A 25,000-nucleotide genomic window follows, 5' to 3' on the forward strand; every position below is an offset into this window, starting at 1 on the left:
GTGGTATTATTCTGTATGGTTAGAATTGTAATACGTATGCTGAATTGTTGGCAGCGCTCCTAAATGTACATTATACCCTTCTTCCATAAAGGATTCTATTCCGCTGCCAAGGCAGCAACCTTATTCGCCTATACCACGCATTTTAATACCAATAAACAAGTCCCGAGAGAATTGAACTTTTCTTTATTCCATCCATTCTCTCGCGGACGAGAACCTTTACCAACTGTAGTAACATACCACTACAGCCCAAACACTCGTTTCTTCTTCACATTGTTACCTTGCTGGCCAAGGAACCAAAGGCCTGACCGCTGTTGTTCCCTTCTCCAGAAACTTCCATAATCTTCTATCTTTACAAAGGATTACAAAGGAGGAACATACCAACAGGAGACCTTTTGGTCCCTAACTAGGTCGGATGCGAAAAAATTATAATAAATATATACAAATAAATAAAAATAATAATATAAATAATAATAAACAAAATAAATAAACAAATAGGTAACGTTGAATAATAAACAAACAGGTAAATAGTAAATAATACTAAATGGACAGATAAATAATAAATAATAATCAAATGAATAATAATAAACAGACAAATAATAACAAACAAATAAATAGATAATGTAAAATTAAAGGCAGGCATTACACCATCTTGCTTAGGTGTTTATCTAAACGAATCTTAAAGCTTCGAACAGAACTACATTGCACTACCTCTGCAGGAAGTTTATTCCATTCATTAACTACACTGTTGGCGAAGTTGTTTCTACCCACCTCCAAATTAAATCTATTTCCTGACAGTTTGAGACCAATATTTCTTTCTCCACCGCGAAGTTGGGAGAGAGAGCTTCCCTGGTGGTTGTACAATCGCTTGCAGAGCCATCTGGCGGTGGCATCGTTGTTGACAATCTCGCCAGAGCGACCATGTCCTTTCGGAATCATCTCAATATGCCCTCCGCTCTCCTCTTCCCCTCCCCCTCCCCCTCCCCCATCTTCCCCTGACCTCCACTCCCCCCCATCTTCCCCTTACCCCCTCCCCCCACCCCATGCGGCTCTTACTAAGCTCGTCGTTGCTCTTTTGATAGTTCTCCCCCTCCGACCCCCCGACACCATCCTTGCTTATTACTTAGTTTATTACCTCATTTCTCCTCCCCCCCATCCTAGTCTCCTCCTCGTCTCCCCATGTTTTTTACGCCCGTGGCTCTGTTTTTTTGTGATCATCTGTCACCCACATCCACGTGTTGTGTCCGGACTCCCTCGACAAACAGCCTCGCTCCTCGCCTAGTCCCCCTTCCCGAGGAAGCTCTCTCAATATTTATCTATTTACCAATTCATCTTCTTTTGTGGCATCTATGCATTCATCTATTCGTTTACCGTAATTGTCTTCTCGTTTGTTTATCTATATTTGATCATATATTATCTCTCTACTTGCTTCTTTGCGGTTGGAAAGGTGTGTCGGTTTTGTTAATATTTGTTAATCACTTCAAATATTTTTTCTCCCGCTGCTAAGATATATATGAAACTGACACAGCTTAGCGCGGAAGGATGCATTTTCATTTTTCTAAAATAAAGATATCCACAACTCCAACAAGGAAATAGTATTACTTCGACTACTGAAAGGATTTCATAGAGAAGAGCTGAATGTTGCTGTTGTTGATTTAGTATTTCTTTCCTAAGAGCAGATTAATCTGGTGTACTATCGAGCCAAAGGGAGGGTGTGACTTAAAAAACACGTTTAACATTCACCTGGGGTTTCTAGAACAGTCCTGATTTTTATGAAGCGCTGTTTGGAAGACTCCGTGGAGGTCACAGAGGCAGATGGGCTGTAAGACCAGGTCACTCCAAATAGCGCTCCATAAGCCACCTATAGTATATTCCTTTCACTGGGACTCAACCGCCAGCAGGAGAGGGAGACTATACAGGCTTGGGACTTACTCCGCTTAATCAAAGTTTAAGTATAAAATCAGATGATTGAGCCAAAAGGCTTCTCTGCTGGAAATCGTAAAATGGTGGAATATACTTCCAGCTTTACTCTTTCTCGCTCTAATTTTTTCCAAGTCGTATCTTAGGTAGAACGTTTTTATATGCATACATGTACATATACATATCAGAAAATGTGTGTTGTGTTGCCGGACCACCCACAAAGAAGCGGAAACGATAGAAATGTGCTGGTTCTTTACCTTGCTTCTACTCAGAGCGACTGTTTTATTTTATCTTAAAACGCGGTCAGAGGGCAGTGCCCTCAATGTACGGTTGCGCGGTGTATGTACTTTTATGTATTTCTGTTTCTTATGTAGGTTTATTTTCACTGCACCTGTCTTCTAAGTAGATTCATATTTACTGGACACATCTTATATGTAGGTCCATCATTATCGGACATACCTTTTATGTAGCTTCGGTTTTACCGGACGTTTTCCTCGTAGGTTAATTTTTACCAGACGTTATCCTCGTAGGTTCATTTTTACCGGACGTATGTTTTCTGTAGGTTCGATTTTACCGGAGATGACTTCCATGTAGGTCCGTTTTTACCGGACACATCTACTATGTAGGTTCGTTTTTACCGGACATGTCTACTGTATATAGATTCGTTTTTACCGGACATGTCTATATAGATTCGTTTTTACCGGACATGTCTATATAGATTCGTTTTTACCGGATATATCTATATAGGTTCGTTTTTACCGGACATGTCTATATAGATTTGTTTTTACCGGACATGTCTATATAGGTTCATATTTACCGGAAATAGTTCCTACCTAGGTTCGCTTTCACCGGACACAACTCACAACTTCCACGTCACTAACGGAGAAATAGGAATATCTAAAAAAAAAAAAAATCTATATATTTACGCCAAAGTAGTAATTTGGTCTCAGCCTAGGGTTCGCTTTCTTACAAGACAACAAAAGATTCCATTATCGAACACAGGGACGTCCCGATAGCCGAATAGAATAGCTGGTTGTTATCGAATTGAGGCTGATGGATCGGGGACATCAACAACATCGCTAGGCTCAGTGGCCCGCGCGTTTTTTTTTTTTTTTTTTTTTTTTTTTTTTTTTTTCAGGGTATCACCCGTCCGGACCTCACCCTTGAAGCTATCCGGGACCCCACAGAATCGTCTGTTATTAACCAGAACGAACTCCCTAAGGTTAGCCACTATCCAAAAGACAGGTGGCGGGGTGGGGGAGGGTAGGGAGGGTTAAAGAGTTCACGTTGTTTAGGACCAAAGTCAGCCAGATCGAGTAAGATCTAATTTTTTTCTCCTCGGCTTCTAGGTTCACTTTTCGAAATTAATTTTGTAGAGTTCATTAAGGGGAATCTCCTTTGTTGCGTCCTACGAGCTGCACCTTTAGTCGAACTGCGTCTTCATCTGACGGAGACCTTTGTAATCTTGATTACGGCTAACGTGATACGGCCTGATTCAATTGAGGGCCCGGGATCGAGATAAGATGGGGTCGCGGTCCGCGTCTAATGCCTTCCATCGAGAAGGGAATTGATACGTTGTTTCACCACTGCACTGTAAAATAGGGAATTGATACGTTGTTTCACCATTGCACTGTAAAATAGGGAATTCATACGTTGTTTCACCATTGCACTGTAAAATAGGGAATTGATACGTTGTTTCACCATTGCACTGTGAAATAGGGAATTGATACGTTGTTTCACCATTGCACTGTAAAATAGGGAATTGATACGTTGTTTCACCATTGCACTGCAAAATAGGGAATTGATACGTTGTTTCACCATTGCACTGTAAAATAGGGAATTGATACGTTGTTTCACCATTGGACTGTAAAATAGGGAATTGATACGTTGTTTCACCATTGCACTGTGAAATAGGGAATTGATACGTTGTTTCACTATTGCACTGTAAAATAGGGAATTAATACGTTGTTTCACCATTGCACTGTAAAATAGGGGGTTAACACGTCGTTTCACTATTGCACTGCAAAATAGGGAATTGATACGTTGTTTCACCATTGCACTGTAAAATAGCGAATTAATACGTTGTTTCACCATTGCACTGTAAAATGGGCTTTGTGTTATCTTTTTTATTTTATACTCTGTCACTTGACAGGCCATTTTATTCAGGTAAAGCAAACGTTCGTGTCCAGAGGTTTATATAATCATTCATTAGATTTAGAATATTACCTATTCTCTCATTTTATGCAAAGGGGGGACGGAGAGGGGGGGTCGCCGATTTAATGAAGCGGCCTTGCTGTGGATGTGCTGTGTCTTGCGACACTGCTTCTGACCCAGGGCAGTGGACAAGGTGCAGGGATGACCCGTCATTCAGGAGGTGCTTAGATAAGAGGGAGGGTGGAGGGGTGTGGAGTGTATTCAGGGATGGAATGGGTGGGAATGATTTTATGCCTTTTTCTTTTTGGCTACCCCCCTTGTAAGGGGGAAAAAGCCTTGGTATATGTATGTATGTATGTACCTATTCTGGGCATCGCCAGGCAATTTTATTCAGCTGAAGGAAACCTTCCAACGTCAACAGGATCTTGACAACGAGAACCTTGATTCTCTCTTTTTCCCTCTCTCTTTCTCTCTCTTTAACTAAAAGGGAGCCAGAGATTAGGATATCAACTCCTTTGTTGTTTTAATGGATTTTATAATCTCGTTCTTTTTTTTTTTAACTAAAAGTTGTCTAGCGACCAGGACATTAACTCCCTTTGTTATAGTAATGTACTTTATGATTCTTATTTTGGGTAAATATAAATAAGTCTGTACAAAGGGACGTTTTAACTGCCATATCGTTTAGACGCAATCGACAACCCGCGCGGTGATGAATCCTAGAGATTATATTCTGTCTGACGCCAGGCGATTTTATTACATTTTTTGAGACGAAAATAGGAGAGACAGGTTACGCTTAGATCCAACACATACCTTGCGTCTTCATTTATTTTTATTCGTATGATGAATCACCATAGACCTTTCCATTTCCCGTATACTATTTTTTTCCTTATAAGTCCAATCTTTGTACTAATGGAGACATTTGTCATACTTCCTAGTATAAGTCCCAGAGATTATATTTTGTCTGACGCCAGGTGATTTTATTCAGTTCGGGTGACAGAAATAGGAAAGATAGGTTACGCTTAGATCCAACACATACCTTGCGTTTTTATTTATTTTTATTCGTATGATGAATCACCATAGACCTTTCCATTTCCCGTATACTATTTTTTTTTCTTCATAAGTCCAATCTTTGTACTAATGGAGACATTTGTCATGACTTCAGAGTATAAATCCTGGATTATAACTCTTAGGGTGTACCATTTTTCCAAGATCCATTTCCATTACGGGGTCGGGTCTTGCACCTGGAACTCTTTTCTGTTTTTTCATTGTCAGACACAAGGACATAAGAACATAAGAATGAAGGAGACTGCAAGAGACCTTGAGGCCTTCACTAGGCAGTTTCATGTCATGGAATCCAGGAAAACGCGCAAGTACTGTAGAGGAAATGCTAATTCAAATAGACATATTTAGCATCTTTACCGTAATAGTGACTGTGTCTTTCCTCACTTGCTTCTGTGTAATGTACTTTAGTCTATTTATTCTAATCTGGTGGGGAATGATTAGAGAATGTTTAGTTATGTTATCCGTTGACAAAACATTCTTGCCAAACTGTACACATGAACATGAAGAAAAAGATAGAAAATGAAAATCTTCAGTTCAATTGAAAATAAGTCAGGTACACTTAAGAACATAAGCACGTAAAAAGGGAGGAGACTGCAAGAGACCATAAGGCCTACAATAGGCAGTGCCATGTCCATTAACACCTATCATCCCCATCCATAAAGTTATCTAACCTTTTCTTAAAACAACCTGTAGTTTCAGCGCTCACTACATGGTTTACTAAGTCACAAGTATAACAAATCTTTGGTAAATCTATCCACAAGTAAAAGAAGAATATGACATTTACTTATCTACATGGTAGTAACCTTAAGTCAAACGATATTTTCCTGTATAAATAGAAGATTATACCAGATACTCAACAACAAAACATATAGTTGCACGGTGAAAGCCGAGCCGTGGATCAATACTCTTGTAGCCGACTGTACATTTGTTTGTTTACATCATGTGATGATCGTGCTCTATTGTGAATCGCGGCTCCATAAGACTTATGCCTCGTCTTTCCCCAAGTCTACTTGTATTTGCAGAAGCCCACACATTTGTTTACTTTTACGGATATAATGTCTATTACCGGCCACAGATACACGCGTTCTGACGTTGGTTCCTAACCTTCTCTTTTTTTCCCCTAAAACTACTTCTAGTATGTGGTGAAAGGGATTGAATTATTTCGTATATTTATCTATTCATATATCTATATACGTATTCATTTAATTCTTTATCCATTTATATATTAATTTATCTATAGACCCAGGTGCAGATGGATGGATGGAGTAAGGAAGGACGTGGAGAGGGTGGCACCAAGGGAAGACTGGAAGGAATTGGCAGATGATAGAACCATCCGGAGAGGCATAGTGAAAGCGGTGAAGGGACGTCCGGCCTGTTTCTAGTTTGAATGACTGGACACTCGCAACCCGACAGGGGGCAGCACCGATTCCTGGGCCCTCTGGGAAGAAGCTTTGAACTGTTGTCTGCGTAGTATTAGCGTAAATCCGTTACTATGTTATCGGTTATAGGAAGAGGAGAGCAGATGTCACGTGTTATGTGAAAAACCTGGAGGGTGGGAGTAGTCAAGAGTAGTGAAAGTTCTTGGGTCCGACCCGGGGACCAAGTACCAGCCTATCGAGGTTCTACCTTCAAACGGAGATGCAGCGTTGGGTTTTGAGGATGGGTGGAAGGGAGCTGTTCCTCTCCGATGTCCCTTTTGGAGGGACAAAACGAACAGGTATTTCCTATTGGTCCCAGTTATATGTACCATACTGTCTAACATTTTTTGTGAGGTTGGTAAGCGTGGTTGGGTGTTGTTGGCAACACTGTTAATGTATATACAAGAATATCACCTTACAGGTACAAAGGTCCAACGGAATGTTCGTTTCTTTTGAAGGTACTTCTGTGAGCTACTGTGCGAGTCTTGTACTCCATACCCTGAATCCACAAACTGAATAAGAATTCGATAAAAGAACCTTCATTTACTGGATTTTGATTTTCGAATTTTGAAAGGATGACCCATTCTGTTCTATGCATCAGTACTGATGGATTTGAGAACAGAGCCGAAAAGGAGACGCGGCCGAAATTTCTTAAAGAGTATAAGAGGCTTCTGTAAAAAAAAAAAAAAAAAAAAAAAAAAAAAAAAAAAATATATTTTTATATATATATATATATATATATATATATATTTTTTTTTTTTAGAGGGCTTTAGTGACACCCAGACGGATCAGAGTTACACAGCGTTCAATCATGACTGTAGACTGACCTCCAATAAAGCAAACATGCTTATCATTTTCAACTTCAATTATCTCTTCAACTTCTCCTTAATTGTCACCAAGGATAGAAGCTCTGGTTATTGGGTACATACTACAATGGCAAAGGATATATACTTAAAGTACATAGTCCTTCGTATTTCTAATGATACAAAATACACTTTTACATCCTTCACATTTCAGTGAGCTCGCTGTCCGAGCGGATTAGGGCGTCACTACTTGCGGCGAAGGTCGAGGGGATTGCGATTCGAATCCTACCACCGGCGAAGTTGAACCAAGGGCATGGTTCATTCAGTTCCACACTACGAAGTCTTCTGTGAGGGGCACCGTCCTAGCCTCCCGAAGAGGGGAAGTTTGTGACGTTAAACCATCATTTTAGTACTCCAAGGGACCTGTATAGCACTTCCTGTGTTGACTCCCCAGACTCAAAGGTACTCGTCCTCGAATGGAAAGGGAGTACTGCATCCCTCCTCACCCTCCCCCCTTCCCCCCTCCCCCCATAAAAAGGAAGGGGTGAGGGCGAGGGGTGGGGACCCACAAAGACTTCCTCTGAGGTTTGGAAAAAATGTTGTGGTAGATTTCTTCCATAGCGGATCTCTTGAGGACTGAAAGACAAACTACCTGGGATCTCATTAGTCTGCGTGAGATGAATCTGGGTGATTCAGAGGCTTACAGATGGAATCCCATTCGTGGTTAACGAAAGGAATGGACTTAGTAACCATATAGTGAACAGTGAAACTATTGCTTGTTTTACGAGATTAGGTTACTTTATGGCTGGGGGTGATGGGTGGTGATGGACATGGAACTGCCTAGTTTAGGCCTTATGGTCTCTTGAAGTCTCTTCTGTTCTTGTGTTCTAAGATTTCAGTTCTTCTTTAACGATTCTGGTCTGGCTTAAGGCAAGTGATCTTGTTCGATTTAGCGAAACAACCTAATCTTCTGAGGTTTCTCTTAATCGGATTTTCTTAATTTAATGAGTTTGTTCTGGTTCAGGGGTAACAACTATTGTTTCCGCTGAAGCTGTCAGTGGTGCATTTTTTTTACGAAAAAAAAAAAAAAAAAAAAAAAAATCCACAATAATTTATTAAATGAAGGGGGGGGGGCGCACCGGGTGTGACTATGTGTCTCCCTCCCCCCCCCTAAAAAATGTTGAAGGCGTTTTATTTTAATTTACGACCTCATCTGTCCCGATTCAGGTGAATGAAATCACTCAACACCAGCTGAAACAGAAAACGGAATGAGCGTCGCAGAGGCGAAGGAGTTCGTTGCTCTCAAGGATGGCTTTCGCAGAAGCTCTCAACTTCTCTTCTTCTTGAGGACTTCGAACGCGTTTTCCGAAACTCTCCACGCGCTGCAGACTGACACAGGGGGGACTCGGCGGCGATGTTCTTGTCTCCCAGCGCAGTGTGGCTCTGTTTATAATATATTTCGGTGCATTTGACAGCGGCGTGAGACCTGTTGATTTCTGCGGCGTCCCGCGGGCGGCCGGGCGGGTAGTGGCCATTTCTCTTCTGGTATCGCTCAATGCGGCCGGATTAAGGGTTTATTGTAGCCTCGCACGGGAGCCTGAAAATACACACAGGCATACCGAGTCCGTGCGGGCAGTTAGATCTTGTGACTTTAGAGCCAAGTGGGGGGGTGAGGGGGAGGAGAGGGGGGAAGGGAGGGGGGGAAGGGAAAGGGGGAGGGGAGGGGAGAGAGGGGAGGGGGAGAGTGGGGGAAAGATGGGGAGTGGGGAGAGGGGAGGGGGAGAGGGAAGGGGAGGAGAGGAAAGGGGTGGGGGAAAGAGTGGAGGGGGAGACGGAAGGGGGAGAGGGGAAGGGGTTAGAGAGGGGAGAGGGGAGGGGGAGAGGGGAAGGGGTTAGAGATGGGAGAGGGGAGGGGAGAGGGGAAGGAGTTAGAGAGGGGAGAGGGGAGGGGGAGAGGGTAAGGGTTTAGAGAGGGGAGAGGGGAAGGGGAGAGGGGGAGAGGGGAGGGGGAGAGGGGAGGGGTGGAGGGGAGTGGAGAGAGGAGAGAGGGGAGGGGGAGAGGGGAGGGGGAGAGGGGAGAGGGGAGGGGGGAGGGGGGAGAGGGGAGGGGAGGTGTACTTGGAACCCACAGAGGGACTTCATAATCGGTCACTCCGATTCACGTCCTGGGCATTAAATCACCAACTCATTATCCTCCACATTATATCATTTGAATTCGTTTCAAGAGCGTATTAGAACATTTCTTTTTCTAATAACAGCAACGAGGAGGTGACAGCAATAAAGTACAGGTCAGAAAAGGTAGTCTGCTCGTTAAGACTTTAGATGGTTGGAAACGATCAAAGGTTACTGTGGACACCAAGTACAGTTGCCTGCAATTGGAGCGTTACGCTCGTTTGCTTACACACACACACACACACACACACACACACACACACACACACACACACACACACACACACACACACACACACACAAATATATATATATATATATATATATATATATATATATATATATATATATATATATATATATGCTGCGTTATCGTAGCCATTTTGCTGCATTTTACGCCCTTAGGTTCATTTCACACGTATCGACTTTTCGCCGCATGCCGTCCACGGCACGACGTCGTGCCCCCCTCAATCTTTGTGAGTTAAATGACATGAGTGATGCGGTGATGAAAACAAAGGTCCCACAAATGGAAAATCTATGTATATTTACCCAAGCGTATTTGCTTAAACACAGTTGACGTAATTACACAGACGTACCTACCAAGACATATTTGCCTAGACACGCTTTCATGGCCGCGTCTGGATTAGGTTCAGATGGAGGTATTTACTTTATATGAATTTTATCGAAACGAGTCAATAGACAAACATCACCACCACCACCAATACCACCACAACTATCACCACCTCCTTCACCATCATCATCTCTTTCACCATCATCACCACCACCATCACCACCTCCTTCACCATCATCACCTTCAACATCACCACCACCATCACCACCACCACCACCACCACCACCACCACCATCATCACCACCACCATCACCACCACCACCACCACCATCATCATCACCACCACCACCACCACCACCACCACCACCACCATCATCATCACCACCACCATCATCACCACCACCACCACCACCTCCTTCACTATCATCACCTTCTTCACCATCATCACCACCATAATTACCACCACCATCATCACTACCACCACCATCACCACCTCCTTCACCATCATCACCTTCTTCACCATCATCACCTTCTTCACCATCATTACCACCACCACCTTCACCATCATCACCATCACCATCGTTACCACCACCACCATCATGACCTTCACCTTCTTCACCATAATTACCACCACCACCATTACCACCATCACCTCCTTCACCATCATTACCACCACCAACTCCTTCACCATCACAACCACCACCACCACCACCTTCACCATCATCACCTCCTTCACCATCACCACCACCACCACCTTCACCACCACCACACTCAAAGAGAGGGAGCAGATGTTGGGTACCCCAAACTACCAAGCGTGGCAAACGGTGTGTCCACAAACGGGATGGGCCGAAGGGAGGAAGAGGGAAGGGAAGGGGGAAGAAGGGAGCTGGGGGGGAGGGGGGAGGGAGGTGTGTGTGGGGAGGGGGAGGGGCTGCATTTTTTTTTTTTTTTTTTTTTTTTTTTTTTTTGCAGAGACAGGTCGGAGACAAAAGGGAATCTGGATCAGAGAATCGGAGGTTGGCGATGTGAAAACTAATTCCTTTGTGTACACAGTCCGTCGTCGGGAAGTCGGAAGCGGCTATTTGCCCAGTGATATGAGAACCGGGGCGGGGGCGTGAGCAGACGGGGGACGCCAACGTGTTTGGAGGCGGGACATGGAGGGATGGGCGGGTGGGTGGGTAGGTTCGAGTCCCGTTAGAGCAATGGGCCCACCTGGGGTCCATGGACCTCCCTAGGGGGTTACAGAGTTTCAAGAGTGTGGCCACAAACAAGAACAATTGTGATCTAAACGAGGCGAAAGAACATCAGTACATAAGTGCAGAACCTATGAGGAAATACACGTGATAACGTGAAGGGTATGCGGTCTTTACCTTCCCCTTATGAGCTCCGAAAAAGGCTCCTATGCCTAACAATCTCGTAGATCAGATAAGTTGGAGAAGTTAGAAAAAGGAAAGTAAAGAAAATTACTTCTAGATGGAAGAAAGGGTGATAATAGGTTCCAAAGATGGGCGTGTGTGTGGGAGGGGGGGAGGGGGGATAATTCTCTCTAGCTTTCACTTCGCAGAACCGTCACTAGGGGGTATCTGTTATTGGCTCCGCGAACTGGAAAATCACTTAACTATATATTGTTTTCGTCTGGTTAGCTTTATGAAACTATCTTTGCATACAGAAACCCAGGCTTTCGGTAAGAATCCATATCTGAGTACAAGCATAAGAAGTACATACATACATATACCAAAGGCTTTTTCCCCCTTACACGGGGGGTAGCCAAAAAGGAAAAGGCATAGAAACCGCTCCCATCCATTCCATTCCCTACATATTCCACTTCCCTCCACCCTACTCCCTCCCTCTTATCTTAGCACCTCCAATTAAATACCAATTAAAGGGTAAACTTACCGCCTCCTATCATCCTGTACCTTGAAACAGGAGGCCAGTTCTCCTCCCATAACGAGACTTGTTTCTTTGAAAAAAAGAAAAGAAAAAAAAAACGGTGACACTGTCTACCAAATGAAATCCTGTTTCGATTTCAGTATTTCAATGAAATCGCCTAATTTTTGTGGCGAATGTAAGCTGCATTACTTTCTGACGTTGCTGGATGTACGACTATTCATGTCCCTTTTCATCATTGGTCTATCAAGACTTTTAATGGCCGACATTTTTTTTTCTTTCTTTCTGGTTCTACTTTTTTTTTCGAAGTTGTCTAGGGAGACTACAATGACCGCTGAGACGGGTTACGTTACCCTGGCTTATGGGGCACTGTTGAAGGCGCAGAAATTGTTGCAATTTACTTTTCAGGAAATCTTGAGTTATTATATGTGTAACAAATTTGTCGTTAGGATAGGCACGTTGAAAGGATAAGGCACGTTGAAAGAACCCACTATTTGTTTAAAGTGTTCAGGGCAAGGAACGACGGAAACAAAATGAGAAAAGGCACACTAGAAAAAATGCAAACTAAGAACCAAACATAAGGGTGTAGTAGAAAGGTGTATGAAAGAAAAAATATTTGTGGTGATTCAAAGTAAGCAATCAAAGTTAAGTAAGCAAGTGAGCGTCTAGGTTTCAGCGAATTCAGTGAGGTGACAGAAGCAGATACCTGGATTAGGTAGGAAATTCTAGACACATGGGGTCCCGTCCATATGTGACTGAGTCACAGAGTCTGAGGTCTTTCTATGGTACACGCTTAGGGACCATGAAGACAGAAAACAATCATTCTTTGATCTCTTACGAGGTTTAGAAGAACAACCCAGGCATGACATCAGGAAATAAAGATCATATTCTTAAACGAATTCTTAAGGGACTGAAATAGTACACTAAAATGATCAGCCTTATGCTGGGAGGAAATAAGGATTATATTTGCTTGTTACGTCTGGGGGCACCGAATTTTCATTTAGAATATGGTCCGAAGGGATTAAAAGTTAAGATACAAACCCTTCTGGGAAGGTCAGGAGGGATACCGTAGATTCAAGAGATCAAAACACACACAAAAATTGGACTTTTGTTCTCTGGTTCGAGATGAAGGTCTCAAGATCTTCATTGCACAGTTTGGTTCGAATGTCTTGTTAGCCCTACCAATAGAGGTAAAAGTATTACAGTAATACAAATTACACGTCCAGGATTCAGTTTATTTACTGTAAGAACAAAAGAACAAAATAAGAACACTGGAACAAAATGTTCCCATCGCGGTGTTGTCATCTTCGGAGGAGCTGATTGGCCGAATCTTTCGGTGACGTCATGTCGCACATCACCCGTTATGCTCTTCTTGCCTGAATAACGCACACGCTCATGTGCCCGTACAAACAGCCTGAATCCAGGACATGTATTTTGTATTACTGTAACACCTGTACCTCTATTGGTAGGGGTAACAAGACATTCGTACCATCTTGTACAATCTGAGGGAGAGCTGAGACTTGAGTGACACTCAGGGCTCAAGTTAAGACAGAAAGGGTGAGTACTTACCCCAGAGACGCGAGGATGAAACAGGCAGAGAACAGGGTTGCAACACGGAGGAACATCCTGGTGGGGTACAGCCTCGGCCACAAGATACCCTGGAGGAAGGAAACAGATATGTCAGCTCTTCGTGGAAGTCGATATTCGGCGAGGAGGAAAATTGGGACGCGTTAGTTTTTAGAAAGGAATATTGTATAACCTTAGGGATTAGTCTAACATCAATTCAGTGTTGTCCTATTTATATGGATTGGAGTTATATAGGAAATCTTATTTCTTTATGCAAAGATATTGGTCTTTTTTTCTTGCCACATGGATGCAAAGTCATCCCACAGGGAGACAGATTTATGCATGTACTCGCATTGTAAAACGACAGGCAAGAGTATAAGGATAATAAAACACACACACACACACACACACACACACACACACACACACACACACACACACACACACACACACACACACGACTCGGTGGCGCGGTTTAGAGTCCCCGACGGTCACTACGGCGGTCCGGGTTCGAATCCCGCCCGGGGCTGAAATAATTTCAGTATCGCTGCGCTTCGGGTCGTTACTCCAACTCTCGTGGGCGGGGAGTTGTGTGTGTGTGTGCGTGTAAGGTCACAGCATTACCCATAGATCGGTCATACGAGCTCTGCGCTCTCTTCCAGAAGGGAAATAGCTGTCGATCACGAGTCCAGCACGTGATCCAAAGACCAAGGTGAACACACACACACACACACATACACACGATCACACACCTTCATCCCTTTTCTCTCTTCCCCACATCTCCCTCGCTCGGTACAATCACAGTTAAAGAAGAAAAAAACGTAGATATACCCTATTATGCGTCAATAGGAACTTCCAGAAAAAAAGCACACACACACACAAAGGCGCGTGGACCGGGGAAACGAGTGTTTGGAAATCAATAAAGGTGATTATGGTCACAGCTAGCCCTGAATACAAACAGCCCGGGACCGCTGTCGATCAGAGAATGAAATGAACTTATGCGGCGAGATGTGATGAGGACGGGGAAATGAGTCCGTTAGGATCGCATCTCCTTTCTCTATCACGGTGAGATGCATCTTCACACAGGGAGGTCACCTGCGGGAGTTGTTGCATCGGTGAGTTAGTCATAAGGTAAGAGTGTTTATGTACTTGCGGGAGAATGCAACTTCGGTACGATGACGCTAACGGAGGCGTCATGAGGCGGTAGTGGGTACACGAAGTCTTGATTATGTATATATATATATATATATATATATATATATATATATATATAACTACGGCACATGTCATGTGATCGCTGAATTCGAGTCCTCGGCAGTACCACATTTCAATTTCCGCATGTGGCCCCATTGGGTCTCCCGATGTTGATGGCTTGGAATTAAAGTGCATTGTGGTTGTTAAAATGTATCTCTAATCACTGGGACCCATTCAGTGTTGTACATATACATGTATATATATATATATATATATATATATATATATATATATATATATATATATATATGTACTGTAATTGTACATGAGTTACCCCCGGATTCTGCGAAGTGGTTTGATCATGTTTTCTGCTTTTATTATTACTCAGGGTAAAAGAGAACGGGTAATACAGCAGTGACTCTATATTCTATAATACGAATGGTGTGGTGCATCATACATATGGCAGCCGATGCTGCGCGCGGGAACTTGACTCGAACTGAAGTGGGCCAAACGTGGAGTCATGAAAGAGGTAAAGGAGAAATTCATGAAGTACACCACAATATAGGGACGGAAGAAATTATAGGTGGATTATTCTTCTTTGAATGGAGTTCTCCAACAGTCATATGACGTCACGTCACTCTGTTCCGTAGGGGCGCCACGAGCAGTTAAGGGCTCACTCGCGGCTGAATGAAATGGCTTCTAAGTGAAGAAATTAAGCTTTTAAGATCTTTTATTAGGCTCCGAGTATAAAAGTGAATAATTTGAACACTTACGGAAAAATTATCAGAGAAATCAATCACGATTGAGCTCATATAATTTCAGTGACTTTTTTCTTCTCATTGACTACTTCAAGGTTTAATCAACATACGTAGAATGATAAAGTTGTTAATGTGCTTACCAGAATAAAAATATTTTCAAGAGTTGATCATTCTATTCTTAAAAGTGGTTTTGATAAGAATATACTAATTGATACGCGCGCGCGCACACACACACACACACACACACACACACACACACACACACACACACACACACACACACATACATATATATATATATATGTACATATATATATATATATATATATATATATATATATACACATATAAATATATATATATATATATATATATATATATCTTTTTCAACCACAAATCACTTTTAATTCCATGCCATCGCAGTCGAGACTGAAGAATCGCTCGATGGAGGCATTCGTTGGAAATTGAAACGTGGACGAGCCGAGGATTCGAACCCAGCTAACCCGTAACAAAGTTACAGTGACTTAAACCAATGCGCTATCAAGAGAGATAGCGCAATGGTTTAAGTCACTGTAACTTTGTTACGGGTTAGCTGGGTTCGAATCCTCGGCTCGTCCACGTTTCAATTTCCAACGAATGCCTCCATCGAGCGATTCTTCAGTCTCGTCTGCGATAGAATGGAATTAAAAGTGATTTGTGGTTGAAAAAATATAATAATTGATCACTGGAAACCAGTGTAAATGTATATGTGTATGTATATATATATATATATATATATATATATATATATATATATATATAATATATATATATATATATATATATATATATATATATATATACATATATATATATATATGAAGTAGATGGGAAGAGGAAGGACTGGAGTCTTAATCCGAGTTTATTCTTGACTAGTTTCGCTACAAGCTTGTTTTTATTTTGATAAAGCTTGTACCGAAACTAGTCAAGAATAAGCTTAAATTTTTCGCATCCGACCTATTTATGGACCAAAAGGTCTCCTGTCGGCATGCTCCTCCTTTGTAAATCCTTTGTCGAACGGCATGCACCCACTCCCACCCATTCCACTCCCACTCCACTCCCCTTTCCTCCATCTCATCTTAGCTTCTCGTGGATGAAGGTTCATCCCCGCCTCCCGCCCACTGACCCGAGTCAGAAACAATGCAGCAAGGCATAGCGAGTTTATATCTACGTAAGGAGAACCTTTTGATGACGTCACCATGTTGGAGAGGTTGACTGAATGCAAGGTTAATTGGCCAGGAGCTCTCCCCATGAGTCACTCACCTGCGACCCACGTCATCACCTTTGCCCAATGTGTTTGGACCGCCCTTCCCCCCCCAAAAAAAAAAAAAAAACTGCGACAAAGATATACGCATTGTCCAGGTGGACTGTACATTAGGTCTCGGATTGCGAAACACGAAGTCGACACAAAGGCTCCACAGCGGGGCAGCATCAGTCTCGAGCCTATACAGTCTCCCACACCTAGCGTTGTCGAGACCTCGAGACCTGTCTCTAAAGATCTCGAGGTGTGGTCGTCTTATATTCAAGATTCACGATGCTACGCGGCTAAGAACGGGTTTCCATGGCAACCACGAAATACTTAGGAATAGAAGACTTACGAATTCTTCCCCTCCTTCTTCGATTCGCCCTCATTCCTTCCTTTCCTTCTTTTCCATCGTTGGCTGTCTCCTCTTCTAACATCTGTGCACACACACCTACATATGCACACACACTTCCACGCACGCACACACAGACATACGTACATACGTACACACGCGTTACCTAACCTTCCCTTAAAACAATAGATTCAGTGGTCACTACATGGTTACTGAGTCTATTCCATTCGTTAACCACGCATCCGACCTAGATATGGACCAAAAGGTCTCCTGTCGGCTTGCTCCACCTTTGTAATCCTTTGAAACCAGTTCTTGCCTATTTCCTTCTTAAACCTAATTTTGTTCAATTAAAATCCATACCTCAGAAAACAAACAGACACATGACCAAATAAGGTAAAAGTCTTGCAGATGGCCACTCCGACCGATCGACAGTCTAATCCCAAGAGGGGCAGAATTTTTTTTTATCAATATTATACATTTTTTCGCTTAATCGCGCGGGAATACAAATCCATTAGCAGGGACTCGTTAGATGGTTCCATACAGTGATACATACTTATGCATATTTACATAGTGTTACAATTACAACACATTATATAATATCATAAACATAATATATTTTGTACACGCCCACTACAAGGGCTGACATGAAGATGATTATCTTACTACAGTACTAGGTAATCTCGTTGTCATACCACGCTTCTGTTACGCTCAAGAACGAATACCGGAGTTGGACAGGGCCGGCCCCGATCTCTTGGTACCTTTTCCAGATCGTGAGCCGTTCGCCAGAACAAAATATATGATCCATAGCGCCGTTTCGGAAGATTCTCGTTCCTTTGCGCGCGCGCACACACACACACACACACACCTCACCTCCACCCTCCCAACATAACGCCCAATGCATGACACAAAACAAAACCACACACACACGTATGCACACATACACACATGCACATACTCTGTACACGCGCGCAAGCGCACACACACACATACACACACACACACACACACACACACACACACACACACACACACACACCTCACCTCCACCTTCCCAACATAATGCCCAATGCATGACACAAAATAAAATCACACACACACACACACCTCGCCTCCATCCTCTCAACACGACGCCCAATGTATGACGCAAAATAAAACCACACACACATATGCACACATACACACACATGTACATACTCTATACACGCGCGCAAACGCGCGCACACACACAGACAGCCCCCTGGTGCACTGCCCGTGCACAATTGGATGACACTGGCCAATTTCACGACGCCAGAGCTAATCTGAGTTAATGACTTTGATTAAACTGCCGCCAGGGGGGGAGGGGGGGCTCGCGCGTGTCCCCGGCTTGGCCTTAGTGTCTACTCTGTGGGGGGAGTGTGGGCGTGTGGGCGTGTGTGGCGAGGGTGAGGAAGTATCTCCCACACCTTCTCTAAGCCATTCTTTCTCTCTTCTCTCTCCCCATCTCATCACTCACTCTTTCATCCCGCCCCTTCTCTCTCTCCCTCACCCTCTCCCCCTCCCACTCTCCGCCTCCCCCTTCTCTATCTCACCCTTGCCCCCTTCCCTCTCTCTCTTTCCCCTTTTCTCTTTCTCCCTCCCACTCTCCGCCTCCTCCCTTCTCTATCTCACCCTCGCCCCCTTTCTCTCTCTCATTCTCTCCCTCTCTCAACTCCTCCTCCCCCTCTCTCCATCGCCCCTCTTTCCTTTTCTGTTCTTCTCTCCCTCTCCCTATCTCCTCTCTCTCTCTCTCTCTCTCTCTCTCTCTCTCTCTTGTTCGACTGACCTCTATGTGACCTGGATTCCTGTGTCTTGGACTTGACTATTTGCTGTTACCGGGTTTGTGCCTTCCTAACCTGCGGGATTTGTGTCCTAACCCCTCAAACTCGGGTGGTTCTATTCCCAAGCTGAATAGAATCACCTGGCGACAGTAAGAATAAATTACCAAAAGGGGTTAGACGAGACGATTTTAAACTAATCTTAATACTGTGACAATAGTAGCCAAACGTCTGCTGCATAAATTCGTTTGACGTCATTCTGGAAGAAAATCATCCAATTACAGGATTCGAACAGCAAGGTCGAGGGGATGGCTGTTCGAACCCTGCCACCGGCGAAGTTGAACCAAGGGCATGATTTATTGAATTCCATGCTACAAAGTCCTCTGTGAGGGGCACCGTTCTAGCCTTCTGATAGGGGGAGTTTGTGACGTTATACCATATCATTACGAATATCTTTGTGTCTCCTTTGAGTCGCATCCCTGTGTCCTATACATGACCTACAGTTTCTTGGCACGTGTGTGACTTACAGGCGCGTTGCCTGTGTACTATGTGTCCCCAATGTATAGTAATAATTCTCCCTCCCCACTACAAAAATTAATAAAAAAAAAAATTCTGTAAAATTTATGGTGCTTCTGATTAAAATAGTTAAATGAATATGCAACACTTTTTGAAGTCATAAAACATTGTAGTACACTAACTTGATGTAATGGCGATGTAACCTTACAAACAAGGACATCAATTTACAAGCGAGAATATTGTGATTTTGTTATATAGTACTTCTTTATGATGTACAGGAAAAATATGTAGAAAATACTAATTTTGTTTGACAGTGCACCGGGTAGAATGTGTGGCATTGTTCCCTACCACTAGGTGATTTGATGAACTATCGTGAAGTTTCTTCAGAAAAAAAAAATATATAATAATAAATAAATAAATAAATAAAATAAATAAATGAATAGATAAATTAATAAATAAATGAATAAAATAATAGGATAATAACAACAACAATAAAAGTAACAACAATAATAATAACAATAATAATAATAATAAGTAATAGTAATAATAATAAAAATTGATACAAAATAAATAATAAAAAAAGTCGACTGACCCCTTCCATACCTGATGGCACTCTACCATGAGTGCCGCTAGACTATTCTATTAATCTCCTTGGCACCCTCACAGTAGCATTGCAGCTCAATGTATTAATGTACCAAAATCTATTTATTTTATTTTATTTCATTATTATTATTATCATCATTGTCATTATTATTATTATTATTATTATTATTATTATTATTATTTACTATTTTTTTAGATTAATACGGACCCCAATGCCTTGTTTTGCAAGGGGACGAAAACATCAGGAATGATCCCCCTCTTTCCCTCTTCATTTCTCTCTCTCTTCCTCTTTATCTCTCTCTCTTCACCAACCTTCTCAACACCTCTTTTCCTGTAGGATAGCCACACATTTACCACCAACCCAGCCTTACTTCCTCCTCTTCCTCGTGCTCCTCCTTGTCCTCTTCCTCCTACTCCTCCTTGTCCTTGTTATTTTCCTCCTCCTCGTCCTCTTCCTCCTCCTCCTTGTCATTTTTCTCCTCCTCGTCCTCTTCCTCCTCCTCCTTCTCGTCCTCCTCCTCCTCCTCTTCCTCCTCCCCCTCCTCGTCATCCCTCATCCCTCACTCAGTGTTGTGAAACGGTTTCGTTCTCTGGCAATGGTGTCCAGCCTTCTCTTACGATCCGACCTTCTGGCACCTAAAAGGCGTCAGATTACACGAGCGTTCGTGAACGCACGCACACGCACACGCACGCATGAACACGAAAAGTACACATACATACACACAAGACAGACCGATAGAGGTACAGGCATGCCAGCGCTTCTTAGCTGCTGTTTTACACAAATGTACACACATACATTCACACAGACACACACAAACACGCACACACATTCGTGCACATACACACACACACACACACACATATACACACACACACATACATACGCACATGCATACACACATACACATGCACAAACACGCGCGCATGCACGCACGCACAAATGCGCGTGTGCACACACAAACACACATACACACATACACACACACACAGCCACACATACATACCCACGCATACATACATACACACGTACACACACGCATACATACACTCACATACACACACGCAAACATACATACACACATACACACACACACACAGCTACACATACTCATATACACATAACCATACGTACACACGAGCACACACACACATACACACAAACACACACACGCACGCACGCACACACATACACACACACACACACACACACACACACATACACATTACACACACACGCACACTGACGCCCACATCCACACATGCACACACGCATACTGTAGGTTATGGACTAAATTGGTTGGAGGCGTGAAGATAAATGCTTCTGTTGATTCTTCTTTTCAATTTGTTTCAACTTATCGGCTCGGCAGTCGGGCCTAGTCCGTCGCTTGCCACCAAAGGAACAACGGCGACGGAGCAGGTGGCCGGTAGCAGGTATCCGGAGGTCAGATTCAATAAACCGAGGGCCAAATCACACAAGAGGCGTCTGTTGGAGCCTACCACCATGTGTCACTTTGCACCATGAGCACGCAAGTATGCAAGCACAAGTATAGACTGAATAATTCAAGGCTCAAGGGTTAGTATAAAGATATATGAGTATTCTCTTGCAACAATACACACACATACACACATATATATACACACGCATACACACACACAGCCGTACATACATACACACGCACACACACACCACACACTCACATATACACACAGCCACACTAACACACACATTATTCATACGTATATATATATATATATATATATATATATATATATATATATATATATATATATATACACACTGTACACACACTGCAGGCACACCCAGACGCACACTTACACGCACACAAAACACACGTATACTAGCACCCTCAACACATGGGTACAATTTATAGTGCCATCTAGTATCTTAGCTTGGTTGAATTGGATGCTGGTCATGGAGGAGCGAGGGGGGCATGCATCAGGCGCCGCGCCGGGGCGAGGGCCGAGCGACGGCTATTGGGCGAGCAATTGCCGAGGGAATCAGCTCTTGCATGACCTCGGCAAGATGTACTCCCAGTGCTTACACAGCAAAAAATTTCGTTACCCCAGACAGTTGTGTCAATTACCCTAAATTGCCCTAAATTATAACTTTATTTAATATATATATATATATATATATATATATATATATATATATATATACATACGATTATATTATGACTCGCATGCAGGATTCGAACCCACTGCTATCGGCCACCCGTAAGATCACCATCACAGAGCCTTAGCCCACTACACCAAGAGACACTTAAAAGCCTTGAAACTTGGAATCGAACTGTACCCCGGAGGCTCGCCGCGGGGAAGCAGACTCTTCCGCAAGAAGGTTTCCGGGAAAGACGGGGAAGGGAGGAAGAGGGGGAGGGGGCGAAGAGGGAGAGGGGAGGGGAGGGAGAGGGGGAGGAGGAGGAGGAGAGGGAGAAGGATAGGAAGGAGGAGGGGGAAGGGAGAGGGAGGGGGAAAGGGAGAGGGAGAGGAGGGGGAGACGGTGTGGGATAGAGGAAAGGGGACGGGAGGAAGAGGGAGAGGGAAGGGGAGGAAGAGGGGGAGGGGGAAGGTGAGGAGAGGAGAAGGTAGGAGAAGAGGGGGAGGTAGGGGGAGAGGGAGAGGGATAGGAAGAGGGGAGGGGGAAGGGGAGTGGGAGAGGGAAGGGAGGAGGGGAAGGGTGTGGAGAGGGAGAGAGAGGGAAAAGGGGAGGGGGAAATGGGAGGGGGGAAGGGAAATGGGAAAGAAGAGAAGGGGAGGGCGTGGAGAGTGTGGGAGAAGGGGAAGGGGTGGGCATGAAGAAGGGGAAGAGGAAGAGGAAGGGGAAGGGGACGGGGAAATGAAAAAAAGAGAAAGAGAAATGGAAGAGAGTAAGGGTGAAATGCCGAGAGGAAGGGGAAGGAGAAGAGGAAGGGGGAGGGGAAGGAGGAAGGGGGAAAGAGAGGGAGAAAAGACGGAGGGATCCGACCTCCGGACAGGTGGTCATGGACATGGAACTGCCTAGTGTAGGCCTTATGGTCTCTTGCAGTCTCCTTCATTCTTATGTTCTATGTTCTAGAGTCCTGTGGAGGGGCACATTTGTGTGTCGATTTTTTTTACACACACATGTATGTGCAGACATGCACATGCACACGCACACACACACACACACACGCACACACACACACACACACACACACACACATACGTGCACACATGCACATACACACATACACACACACAAATGCGTGCACACACAAACACACATACACACACATACATAAATGCATACATACCGTACATCCATACATCCATACACACACATACATAAATGCGTACATACTGTACATACATACGTACATACATACATATATTCATACATACTGTACATACATACATAAATGCATACATACACGTATATTTACATATACACATAACTAAAAGATAAAATAAAATAAGATAAAATGAAATAAAACAAAATAGGATAAAGTAAAATCGAAGTGGTGATCAGCTGTTGGCTGGCCGTGGGGGCCCCTATTCCGTTTTCTTCTCTTGAAATTGAATTATCGGCATTGGCGAGGACGAGAGTCACAAGTACGGTTCCCAACAGCCCCGAGAATGGAGCCGTTCCAGACGACTTAAGTAATTAACTTAAGTTTACTTAAGTAATTAATCGAGACGACTTCGGTAATTAACTTAAGTTGACTTAAGTCATTAATCGAGATGGCTTAAGTAATTAAGTTAACTTAAGTAATTAATCGAGATGGTTTTAGTAATTAACATAATTTAACTTAAGTAATTAATCGAGATGACTTAAGTAATTAACTCAAGTTTAATTAAGTAATTAATCGAGACGACTTCGGTAATTAACTTAAGTTGACTTAATTAAGTCATTAATCGAGATGGCTTGAGTAATTAAGTTAACTTAAGTAATTAATCGAGATGGTTTTAGTAATTAACATAATTTAACTAAAGTAATTAATCGAGATGACTTGAGTAATTAACTTAAGTTTATTTAAGTAATTAATCGAGACGACTTCGGTAATTAACTTAAGTTGACTTAAGTCATTAATCGAGATGGCTTAAGTAATTAAGTTAACTTAAGTAATTAATCGAGATGGTTTTAGTAATGAACATAATTTGACTTAAGTAATTAATCGAGATGACTTAAGTAATTAACTTAAGTTAACTTAAGTATTTAATCGAGATGACTTAAGCAATTAACTTAAGTATCAATCGAGCTCACTTAAGTAATTAACTTAATAAATTAATCGAGCTCACTTGAGTGATTAACTTAAGTAATTAATCGAGCTCACTTAAGTAATTAACTTAAGTAATTAATCGAGCTCATTTAAGTAATTAACTTAATTTAAGTAATTAATCGAGAACCTCTCAGTAATAATAAAGTTGAATTTCATTGGACTGGGCCAAGATCTTTTAACATAAGAATATAAGAATAGAGGAGACTGCAAGAAACCATAAGGCCTACACTAGGCAGTTCCATGTCTCTTACTACCTGTCGTCCCTATTGATACAGCAGTGGTGTAATAAGATGACGATCCGCATGCATAAAGTGATCTTACGGGTGGCTGAGAGCAGTAGGTTCGAATCCTGCATGCAATTATCCTTTCTTCTCTTAAAACAACGAAAAGTTGATTTGTTTTGTTATTATTTGTCTCTTTGTTTATTATTATTTCCTTTGTTCTCATTTATTATCATTTATATGTCAATTTATCATTACTTACTATTTACCTGTTTGTTTATTATTTAACTATACCTATCCATTTATGTATTTTATTTATTATTTACATTATTGTAGTTTCTGTTTATTCATATATTTGTTTATTTATCATTATCATGTTTTTTTTTTCGCATCCGACCTAGTTATGGACCAAAAGGTCTCCTGTCGGCATGCTCCGCCTTTGTAATCCTTTGTAAAGAGTTTCAGCGAACAC

General features: G+C 42.6%; 1 protein-coding gene across 6 annotated transcripts in view; it reads right to left on the reverse strand.

Annotated features, from left to right (window-relative positions):
- Positions 1-25,000, reverse strand: part of LOC143035964 (glutamate-gated chloride channel-like) — a 632,887-nt gene that overhangs the window by 174,098 nt on the left and 433,789 nt on the right. For all 6 annotated transcript variants that reach the window (XM_076203237.1, XM_076203238.1, XM_076203236.1 and 3 more), the window contains one exon: positions 13,554-13,642. In XM_076203237.1, the coding sequence (XP_076059352.1) occupies positions 13,554-13,609 (56 nt within the window). In that variant the 5' untranslated portion in view covers positions 13,610-13,642. The remainder of the gene's footprint in view (positions 1-13,553; positions 13,643-25,000) is intronic.

The sequence above is a fragment of the Oratosquilla oratoria genome, chromosome 19, assembly GCF_046742065.1.
Source record: "Oratosquilla oratoria isolate Oo_2021 chromosome 19, ASM4674206v1, whole genome shotgun sequence".
In the NCBI taxonomy this organism is placed as follows: domain Eukaryota; kingdom Metazoa; phylum Arthropoda; class Malacostraca; order Stomatopoda; family Squillidae; genus Oratosquilla; species Oratosquilla oratoria.